Source organism: Sardina pilchardus, chromosome 20 (assembly GCF_963854185.1).
Source record: "Sardina pilchardus chromosome 20, fSarPil1.1, whole genome shotgun sequence".
NCBI lineage: Eukaryota > Metazoa > Chordata > Actinopteri > Clupeiformes > Clupeidae > Sardina > Sardina pilchardus.
In genome coordinates, this window is record NC_085013.1 from 20416917 (window position 1) to 20428906 (window position 11990).

The 11990-nt window shown below is 44.7% G+C and overlaps 1 protein-coding gene across 1 annotated transcript; it reads right to left on the reverse strand.

The window, feature by feature from the left end:
• insm1b (insulinoma-associated 1b) lies at window positions 1-2438 on the reverse strand. Its single transcript, XM_062523132.1, has one exon. The coding sequence runs from the start codon at window positions 2373-2375 to the stop codon at window positions 957-959; it is 1419 nt and encodes a 472-aa protein (XP_062379116.1). The 5' UTR covers window positions 2376-2438; the 3' UTR covers window positions 1-956.
• Window positions 2439-11990: the final 9552 nt, after the last annotated feature.

Consider the following 11990-nt stretch of genomic DNA (forward strand, 5'->3'; position numbering starts at 1 on the left):
TTCACTTTGAAAATATTTTATTTCAGGACTAGACAGACAATACCGTTTGAACATACAATCAAAGCGCTATAAAAGCAAACATTTACCAAAATAACCTGTTGATACAAAAAAAAGAGATTGCATCTATAAGAGCTTTACGTTTACAAGAGCTGTAGATTGTAAATTGAGCAACCACCCACAACATTGACAACTTCATAACAATGACAAAAAACATTTGGCTACAACATGTCAGGACATACAGAGAGAGTCGCACAACACAATCATTTTCATAAAATAATTATAGATAAATAAATAAATACATAAATAAAATTATTACGATTAAACATATTGCAATAGTTACACTTACTTAAATATTTTGAATGTGCCAACATTTAAAAATCAAAACAATCATCAAGTTTCACTCTTTAAGGCAGTTGTACAGCGCATGTCGTGTGTTTACAACTCTACAAGGCATCGGTGGCCGTCCACTAGAACAAGGGAATGTTCCAAGACCCTTTTTGTAAAGGCAGAGTCAAATCTCTGTCCTGCGATTCACAGGCTATATTAAAGCTACGATGATAGAGACATTTACAGCATGTGACTTGAAAGGCTTTTCATGACAAGAGGTACACCTAGTAAAACATTTCTTAGGTCTAAGCTATTACATTACCACGAGTGCATTTGTCCTAAAAAATAACAGTTTAACAGACGAACTCTCTGGAAACAGCAAACTCTCTGACATTCTAACTTGAGAAAGGTTCTGAAAATATATAGCCTAATTTCAGAAGTAGGCCTACTGTAGATATCCGTATAGCTGCTTGGTGAGCTGGTTTGCGTGAAAGCCACTTTGTGGGCCGTGTCCCCAGCCTGAACCTCTATGCGCCTTTAATGATGTTGTGGCCCGCTGAAAACAACCCCGAGGGTATCATTCAAACGCTTTTCCGTTTACAGTATAGCCTAATCGCCTACACAACGACTCAGCAGGCGGGGCGCACCGGCATCTGCAGGAGTATCACCTGGCGGTTTTCTGAGGGGTGGCATTTGTTGATGTGTCTCGTGAGTCCCGGTGAGCTGTAGAACGTGGCAGGGCAATACTTGCAGGGGAAAACTTGAGATGAGTGCAAGAGACGCAGGTGCCGTTCCTGACTGGCCCTGTTGGGAAAATTCTCCCCACACACGGGGCAGAGAAGGCAGTCAACGGGGCTCAGATTCAGGGGACTCGAGCTTTGGCTTTCGTCTGTGGTCGAGGACACGTGGGGGGAGTCCTCCACTCTCTCTGCATTTTGAAATGGGTGGTCATCGATAATCTGGTTTTGCAAGGCTTGGTGTGCCAAAATGTGTTTTCTTAAGTACGCTTGGCGTTTAAATCTTTTTCCACAGTGTTGGCAGTCGTACAATCCATCCTCTGAGCCCGATTCGGACAAACCTGGACTGGGGGTGTCTCTGTCAGTCACATGTTCGATCCTGGCATCCTTCATGTCCTCGGGCGCAGATTTCACATCGGTTGTTACTTTGGCAGAATCTATTTTCATGCCCTGCGGTGCTGGCATCCCGGGTACGCTTTGGGGTCTTGGCTTGTGCCAGCGCCTGTGCGAGGCGAGATTCGCCGGACAGCTGAATACCTTTTCACACTCTGGGCATCTGTACTCAACCCGCACAATTCTCGAACACTTGTGTTGAGCTAAAGAAAAAGGGTCCGAGTATTCTTCCTTACACAGCTGGCAAATGAACTCCCCTAATGGCTTGTTGCTTCCTGACGCTGGTCTTGGCTTTGGGTCTACAGGTCCCTCTTTGATTCTCAGACCCAGTACAGGAGACGTAGTCACTTCATCTTCGAAATTAAGTTTGCGTATCGCTTTGGGCTTTTTGGCTGTGTTTTTGCTTTTCCGGTCATTGTCGGAGGAAGGCCTTTTGGTGGTGGTCCTGATGGTCGCGCTTGGTATGGCGCTGTTACTGCCAACGCGGTTACTGTTGCTGGTGCCGATTTTCAAGTCAACCGGGGCGAACAGCAGGTGATCCAAGCTGGTAAGAGACGCTGGAGTTGGAAAAGATTCCGCAGATATAGGTGAGCCCAGGTTGAAAGTTCTGTCGAAGTACCTCTTTTCATGGTCTTTGCTGATGGGTCGGGTGGGGCTGTAGAGGGCTTGGTACAGCGCCTCTGGGTTGCCGAATTGCAAATGTTTCGCCTCCTGCCCGGGAACCGGCGTGTCTGCTGCTTGGATGGGTGATGCTGCGATCCGATCCGGGCTGGACGCGGCGGACACGGCTGGGGATGAGTCGGTAAGATTTTGACAGGCTGGAGGCGGCGTGTGTTCCTGGTCATCCTCTTCAGAGCGAACTCTGTACGAAACATGCGCCGCTTTCTTACTTCTTTTCACGAGGAAACCTTTGGGCATGTTGGCAGATGAGTGGAAAAGGCACTTTAAAAACAGCGGCGGAGACTTTGATCGAATCCAGGTTTCGGGAGGCTCAGACACGCCGCGAATGTCCAATCGGAATTTATCTTTTGACTAGTGATGTTTCTCTCCCTGAAATGCTTTCGTCTCCAAGGCATAGCAGCACTCTTTTTAAGGAGGAATGATGCTATTGTTCTCGCCCATTGTCGCTGCGTCTCCAACCAATCAGACGAAAAGAAGATCCCTATGGAATTGCTTGTGGGAGGGTTCAAAGATTCGGTCAGTGGGACTACGTAGAAGGACTTTGCAGATTGCTCAGCAGATGTGTCTGCGTATTATTATATTAATGCGCGCAGGACCCCTACCCACGAGAGGCACACGCCGGGACCCCTCCTCTCTTTACGGTCTGATGGTTTCCGACTCTGCTGCGCACGTGCCATGTCTTTGTGAGTTCCCTGTTGGGGGCCACTGATATGCCGAAAGGACGTGTCAGTCATTGGCATAGTTTTAACCAAAACAACAAAAAAATCACTGGAATGCATTATACCAGATTATGTCACGTTAATAATAATAATAATAATAATAATAACCAATATTTGTAATTTGATTATTGTGTGTGCACATTCACGAACTGCTTTGTGCATTTCAATGTAGGTTAATGCTGCCATTACTGAAATTTTAACAAATGAAAAAAGAGTTGTGCTTGCTTAACATAGGAAAATAGGCTATCCCAAGTTACGCTATTTCTCTCTTCTGTGGCTAGTGAAACATGCTCAGCCAAAACACAATAATAGTAAATCTTACATAAATTACAAAACGACATATCTCATACAAAGGCACGTGGCTCTTAGTTTAACTCGGTTTAATCAGCTGGCTTGCGCATACATAAGTAATAGGGGCCTCTCATCTTGGAACACAATAGCGACGTCTGGCCACGCTGCATATACCCCGCAAGGGTCTGAAAAGCAAATTGACCTCTCCGTTGTGAAATAGGACACACATACAATCTGGCCAAGAGATAGGCGCGTGCTGGATGTAATCAGTGCTGGCAACAAAGGCGACCGTAGCCCGAAGAGGTCAGTCCACGGGTGAGCTATAACCACTAAATCTGGTCAAATAGCCTACATCAACTCAAAACACATAGTTCGAGGCTACACCAGGTCTTAGACTAATTGTTCTCTATAAGCAGCACTGAACATTGAAAGCATATAGTCTAGTAAAATGTGTTTGGTGAAGGCTATAGATCTCACCTTACTTGCCCACATTCACTTAATCTTTGACAAACTATAATTTGTCAGTAGCAAATAAAGCGAAATCACTTCATTTCATTTCATGTTAGTTGAGGACATGCCTACATCCCTCACAAGAACAGATAAAAGTGTTTTTATCAGTCAAACTTTATTACACTTTAAGATAAGCCTGTATATGAGAGCACAACTTATCCTCTCAGTTTAAAGTTTGATTCGGCAACTAGACTCGTCTGTTCTTTCTGTTTGTTCATTAAAATAGGCTAACATCTGCGAAATAAAGTCATATTATAACAACATTATTTTTGAAGCTTTGAAGGCATTCATTGGCATTTGGTTTCTGCAAGACGCTTGGTCGTTTGTATCGGGTAGCCTACCAGTCTGTGTGTGTGTGTGTGTGTGTGTGTGTGTGTGTGTGTGTGTGTGTGTGTGTGTGTGTGTGTGTGTGTGTCAGTGTGTCAGTGTGTGTGTGTGTTTGTGTGTGTGTGCAGTGCGTGTGTGAATATGTTTATTCTGTGGCGCGTGCTAGTCTGCAAGTGGGTGCGTGGGGATTGGCGCCTAATTAGCATACAGCTGCCTCCCCGGCCCACCGAATGTACACGCGATCTACCACCTCACAGATCCGGCCTTTAGTCACATAGCTTTTAGGCGAATTAAAAAGAGGTTCAAGATAATGTGAGGAGAGGGCTTTTATTAGCATGCCCAACATGTCGCCATGTTGCATGCAGTGGAAGACATCACGAAGTATTTTAGTTAACCTTTTAATCTTAATACATTATATACTAAATAAAATAGATTATGGTCGAATGTTGATTCTTCATGTTTATGAATAAACATTGGCGTTTATTTATAATAAATACATATTTGTAATGGCTCTTTGATTCACAGGCCTAGATTTAATTATTCAAGTTTCCTAGACAAGAAAGTCAACATAGGAATGTCAAAGAGGAAAGGACAGCATTGTTTCATGGTCGGGGACTCTAATGGAATTGTCCAGTCTTTTATTGTGCTACATTGTGTGTAGGCTAGAGGAAGAACAAGTGGTAGTTTTTGTCTTGTTTTATAGGCAATATGAAACACTCTTAATTCAAGAGTGGCATATACATTTTCTTCCACTTTCTTTCATAATCTTGTCCCATCACATCTGGAAACAATATGTGAATGAAGTATTCTGTTAATCTTGACCTTGCTCAAGTTGTTCATTAGAAACATCAAGGTCTAACACTACCATTTACTCTTCGGGTATCTTTTGAACAAAATTACTTTCCTGATTTACCCCCATCCCCCTCGAGTCAGAGTCATTTGTCATGAAATGACTTCTTGCAATGGCATTGTCAATGAATGATTGTAATGGATGGCCTCTAAGCAGAGCAAGCTTGACTAATCGGATTGGCAGAGGCTTCATTCACTTGTGTCAGGACACAGTTTTAGCTTGAGTCATGTGAGGTAATGAGTCAAGTCACCTTCATAGGAACATGGCTTGAAAAACCTTGTGAATTCTCCTTTCACATGAGCACAAAGTCATGAGCTGGTTTTAAAAATATATATATATAATAGTTGTAATGGGTTGTGTTATAGTTGTGTGTGGCAGTAATGCTACTAAAGATCTTTGTGTTTTCTGGAACTATTGATTGGATTTAAATTTGAGTTAATTCGGTGTAATTGTAATGCCATTGTGAGAGAGAGGGAGAGAGAGAGTTGTAAAGTGGGAACCCAAGTGCACAATTTATAATTTTAGAATGCCACCACTTAAAATGAGCCTTCCACAGAGTGTGTTTGAAGGTCAGCAGCACAAACTACATTCCTCCTTCCTCCACAGTGCTCATGCCATCTTAGCCCAGACACCTGATTGACAAGCATTCATTGTCCTCCTTGGTCACACTGGTCTTTCTTCTTCTTTTTTTTTGCTCTTTGCATTTCCCCCCCCTTTTACCATACAATGTTGGTGAAGCAATGCATATGTAGTAGTATTAGCATCACTGACTTCACCTGTAATTGTAACATTTTATCATAAGACAAGATCAAAGTTCAATTGATTGCTCGTTGTACAGTAGGACTACTTGAATACTCGATATGTTGATGTAACAAAACATTACCTCTGCTCTTCAGGGAGCCCGATGGAACTTCAGACCTGTGTTCTGTGTTCTGTGCTCTGAGCTAAGGGGCCGATGTGTCTGGTTTCATGCCATGGAATGTTAAATGGCAATTCATTTCAGCTGTGCGGTGGTGCAGGTCATGCTGATTCTACGTGCTGCTGATTAAAATGTGCGGATTCTCTCCATGAGTGTGTCACCTGCATATTCAGACAGCACCTCTCTCATTAAGGAGTGCCGAGAGTATGATTGGACTGCAGTTGGCTTGTTCACCTTTCCCTGCTCTTTCAATTACATATGAGAGAGACCATGAGATCCATTTATGGGACTGTCTGAAAGGTGAATGTGGTCACCATTTTACCATATTCATAAGCACTTCTCAGAAATACGTTATGAATTGAAACAGTGTTGTTAGTTGATGAGTTATTTTCCCCATTTCCTTACAGGGTCTTGACCATGATTTATATTGGCTCTCACATACAGAATGTTTCGATGTGTTTAGAGATGGTAAACACGTAGACAGTTCACTGTGATCGAAAGGGTGAAAATCAGAGTCAGGCTGCCTGGATGTAGTCCTTCCTGACTGTTGCAATGACTTCCTCTCTGATTGATCAGCATTTCCTGTGTAGATAGATGTGGGTGATTACGTGGCCATTATCTCAGTATCAAGGATTATGTCATGCTCACAAATGAATGCGTTCCCTCCTCAAGATTATTCACTCGCGCTGCCACTCTTTCACAAGGCTTGAGCAAAAGCATTCAGTTGATGAACGAGTGCAAATACTCTGTGTGTTGTAAATTCCCGCAAAACGAAACAAAAGCTAGACTACAATCACTCAGACTAAAAAAACCTAGATTACAATGACGTGGACTACAAAACCTACAAAAACTGACTACAAAACGGACTACAAAACCTAGACCTAACTGTAAATTCCCGCAAAACGAAACAAAAGCTAGACTACAATCACTCAGACTAAAAAAACCTAGATTGCAGTCATGTACACTACAAAACCCACCAGAGGTAGCTAACTTCTCCCTTAAGTACCTCCCGAGTAACTCCACATGGTTTGTTTGTTGTTTTGGGGGACAGGCTGCCTTCATCTTGTTTGTTTTCTGTTCACAGAGCTATAGCTGTGTCAGAACACTGTGTTTGTGTTTACAGTGTTCTCAGAGAAAAGAGAGCCAGAGGATCGTGAGGAGATATTTGCTGAATGCTAGAAAAAGTATTACGTGTTTGAAATCGTTTAGCATCCCCTACTGTACCTTTTAATATGGCAGATAATATTCCACTCAGAGCATGATGGGAGGCACTCAGCTTCAGCACCATCTGGGCAGAGAGTACTGTACAGCAGTGATTGCTGTCCATGGTACTGAATCTTCACAGAGTCGCTCCCAGCCTCTCTTTTCACTGTCTTAATGGCCCGATCCACCACAGAGAACATGAGACATGGCAAATGCTCCAGTCAAACCGAGGATTGTCATCTAAAGCCACACACACAGAGAAATCCTCTCCGACTTTTACACTTTACACAGAAACAAATGACCAGATGAGAAGAATGCAGATCTCACATTTTCCAAACAAAGCATTTCCCAAATTGACAGAGTCCTCATTAGACAACATAATTTGCATTCCCTCATAATTGCACTGCTTCCTTGATTATTAAATGATCTCCCTTATTAGCCGATATAATAGGGTTAATCAAGCCCGGCTCATCGCACGTATTATTATCCCGCGGAAAAAGGATGAAAAAAAAACAACAGATACTGGATTCAATTAATTATATCAGTCTTTTCATCAGCTCCCACCCGAAACATTAATATCATGTTGCAAATGGAGGGAGTAAGCCCGGCCTGGCCCATAGAGATGAAAGATCGGACTCAAATTAATTACGTCCTAATTATACAGTGGGAGTTGGGGAGTCGTTTGCATAATGAGGACTCTGCGAACGGCGGCCGCCAGTTGAGTCCTCTGCCGCCGGGCGAAGCCCCACCTCGCAGCCCCTTCTGGGCGCACAGGGGCCCTGACTTCCTCCCTGCCACTCCTCAGGAGCCCCGCTGAGACCTGAGGAGCCGCCATGTTGGTGCCCTCTGGGTGGCGAGGTGTGTGTGTGTGTGTGTGTGTGTGTGTGTGTGTGTGTGTGTGTGTGAGGGGGGAGAATGCTGCAGTAGAGGAGGTGTAGGCTGTGGTGCGGGGGGAGGGGGGGGTGATGTGGGTGGTGTCAGCCTGTGCTACATGCTGCTCATTGTCAAGCAGAGATCTCTTTCTGGATCCAAAGGTCAGATGCCAATAACTTTTGTGGTTCCCGGAGAGATAGGATTTGTAATCGCATTGCTACTCCTGTGTCTCAGGAAATGCTGTCAGTGGTCACAGGGATGGTTCAAGTGTTACCTCAGCTTTAGCCAAATTCAGTCTTTGCTAATTAATCTTTTTTTTTTTTTTTAAAGAGAGGGGACACTTCTACTTGGGTCTGAAGATTGTTTTTGATGAATCTGTCCCCTTTCTGGAGAGCTCAGGGTTAGCTGTTTTGTCAGTACAAATCCATCCAAATGTTGGTTTAATCACCACTATTCTCCTTTGTGTGGGGTAAGATATCTCAAGTTGATTTGCTCTGGTCTTCTGACATTCACAGGCCCGCATCGTAACCCTTCTCGAAACAAAGGAGATTACGGAAAGAGTGTGATTACTTAATCAAATAATATGATTCTTTAATCAAATTTTCCTCCTCTAACACACTCTCTCTCTTCCTTGATTGCTTTGTCCCTTCTCTCCTCCAGCTCAAAATTGGATGTTTTTCTACCCATTTCCTTAGCTCTTGGCATAGTTCAGCATTCAAAGTTCATAGTCTGTGGATGAATGCGAGAAAATGTATAAATGATTACATTAAATTGAAAGTGCATATATTACTAAATGATTAAATTAAATGATTTCGCTTTAAGTATCCTATATTTTGATTGACAACATGTAAAGCTAAGGAGCACATATACAGTACATACAGTGGATAAGACAAAAATATGAACCGAGTCTTTTATTCACTACTACAACACAGGGCAGTCTTCTCACGCACACAAGTCAAAGCAGCAATTTCTCTCCCTCTTTAGACAGTGCCATTGCAACAGACGTTCACATGGTTGCCACATTGTCACTGGTAGAATCAGTCAGTCTTCTCCTTGTCCTCCTCCTCTTTCTCCTTCTCCTTCTCCTCCTCCTCCTCCTCCTCCTTCTCCTCCTCCAGGAGCCCATGGCAGTTCCTTCCTTAAATGTCACGGTGTAAATGTCAGCCGTGTTCACCTCCTGTGGTATTTCATGCTCGCAGGTGGGCCTAATCTGCAGCTGCATTCCTATAGCTGTGCCAGCGCAGGCACGGGGCGCGTGAGCAGATGTTACTCACAGATGAGAGGGCTGAGATGAGCTGTGCATCTTCTTCTTAGCAACCCCCCCCCCCCCCCCCTCCCCCCGTCTCTCTCTATCTCTATCTCTCTCTCTTTCACTGTCCATTGCTAGCTTGGTTTCAGTGCCAAGCCACTATCGGCTAGTTATAAATAGAACAAACAAAAAAAAAGGCGACCTTGCAACAATGGCCCACTTGCTATCAAAATGCCAAATGTTCCAGATAGGCTTTCACATGGAAGCGGCGATTCTCTTATCAAAGGTAGAGCTGTGACAAAAGGAGGAGAGGAGGGAAGTGACACACGGGTGGGGATCGGGTTACTGAGGAACAGAGCAGAGAAACAGACAAACGGAGGAGAATCTCATTAAACACACACACACACACACACACACACACACACACACACACACACGTAGTGAAATATGCTCTACAGATATAAGGTGTGTAGACCTTACAAATCTTTTGCTCAGTATACTGTTAGATGGTGTGTTTTGATTGGTTCATGTGGAAGTAAACGAAATCAAATACATTCTATTTTATGACCACGAAAACGAATAGGCCAAAGAGGTCACTCCCCTTTCCAAAAGTTCCCTATTACATTGGAACAGATCAAAAAGAACTGCATGAGCGTCGGTTAAATTGGATTCTGTCATTTGAGTAACCGATGAGCATCCAAGCACTCGCTCACTCACTACTTCAAACCCGCTTTTTCTCAGACTTGATCAGATCTCTATAGGCCGGGCCGCCTCCATTGTGAATCAATGACCGCTGCCCACAGTGACAGACGTATGCAGAGACAGCACAGGGTCATGGGTGACTCCATCCATCTCTGTCCAGCGGGGGGGGGGGGGGGGGGGGGGGGGGGAAACTGGTGGGACCCCATTGATTATGTGGAGTGGACTGGGCCAGAGTCCCAAGATGCGAGCTCGCGGATGACTCGCAGCACATGGTACGCAGGAAGGAGAGATGATGAGGGGTCAGGACCAGCTGTCTGCTGGTGGCGAGGTGTGTGTGTGTGTGTGTGTGTGGGCGTGTATGTGTTTAAATGAATGAGAGAAAGACAGACAGAGAGGGAGAGGGAGAGAGAGTATAAAAGAGAGGGGGAGGGAGGGAGGGAGGGAGTGAAAGGAGGAAGGTAAAGAAAAAAAAAGAATGACAGCGAGAGTGCTGGCAGACGCCTCCAACAATTGGCTTTGGGGGGGGGGGGGGGGGCAGCCCTGTCCATACGTCCACATGCTGACTGTCACCGACTTCCTGCGCTGTCCCCTTCCTGACTGTCCTCTCCATCATCGCCATCGCTACGTAGTGACAGCGCGCAGGCCCAGCCCGCCCTGTTAACTAAAGTTGCACCATTCAGACAGGTGTTTGCTTTGGACGCGAGCACATATTTGCTCTGCCTGCGGTCACAATGGATCATAGGCTCTGAAGGCGCCTGCGGTCTGATGCCGCCAGCTGCTTCTCGCGCTGAGAAGGCAGCGTATTTGCTTCTGCTCTCTCTCTCTCTCTGTCTCTCTATTGTGTTGTGTGTTATCTGTACAGACAGATGCTTGAACGATACCCTCACAATACCTCACAATGCCTCTCTGGAGCACACAACACAAACCAGGTGACCACGTGGGCGCGTTGCCCTGATGGCTGATTGTGCGAATCGTCATTGAGAATTAATCATCAGCTTCAGGATTTTTCGGGGGGGAAGGATTTCATTACTGAAAGCTGGCCCACACAGCAGCACAGAGTCAGAATTGCTCCGTTTTTTTTTTGTTGTTTTTTTTTCCCGCAAAAGACAAGATGGCCTCGTCCATGCGTACATCCACAGATATGCACGCTGCTGTGTGAGTATTCTTCTCTCCAGTGCAGTCACAGTCCACTAATGCAGCCCGGAGCGGTGAAGGACACAGCCTCTCCATAACGTCACGGTCGGCTGGGTCCTCGCGGCTAGCGCACCGTTGTGACCGGCCCCTTGAGTGGCAATCATCGGGCATGCAGGACACAATGTGCTCAGTGTGACGGACAGATGGGTTGTCTGTCAGAGCTGCCAAAGGCACAGACCTGGGACCAGCTTCTGCTTTTGAACTTACAATGCTCTAGTGCAGGGTGTCGAAGCAAACACCTGATCCTAAATCTGCACATTTGGATGGAATTCCCCTGAAGGTTGTCGGATGACGGCACATGCCAGCCGGACTGGCACAGAGATGAAATGGGCACACATTGGGAGATACACACTCCCCGTTTTGTTTTTTTGTGGTGTGTTATGTGGACTAGAGAGCAGTGTGGTTTGCATTTTTCCCCCCCGTTTACTGCCAAAATAAGGATGATTTTCTAAGATCACAATTGATGAGCGTAATTAATTATTATTAATAATAGCAACTAATGATGGATGTGAATGAGCAATGGCAATTCAACACTTTCTAATTCCAAACATCATCATCTTGGAAAGGATTCATAAACTAGATGTTTTATTTCTTCTTTTTTAATTCACTCGGGCACAATCACATATTCCTCACCTCAGAAAGGAAGCTGAGCCTTTTGTCATACTCGGTTCTGAGAGAGCTCTGCAGTGCTACCTGCTCTGTAATATGATCTCTTGTTGACCGTAGAAGCCCAGGTGCTTTTTTTCAATTCATGCAGCCTACTGGACAGAGGTAATTTAGAAAGGCCGGTAATGAAATTCACAGGTAGATGAACCCTTTGCCCTTTAAGATCTGCTGTTAATATGTAGCTGGCATTTCAGAGTAAGCTATTGGCCGAGACTGCCTGCAACCGGCATGCTATCATGTCCCAAAGCCCAAACTTCTTAACAATGACAATATATCACAACTACAGGACGGAATCATTTTTGTGCCTTTTTATTGGTCTTCGGAAATCAGGTTATTTTCTATGAAGCAA

Excerpts from the sequence above, each read along its gene's own strand:
- insm1b (XM_062523132.1), bottom strand. The coding sequence starts at position 2,375 with ATGCCCAAAGGTTTCCTCGTGAAAAGAAGTAAGAAAGCGGCGCATGTT.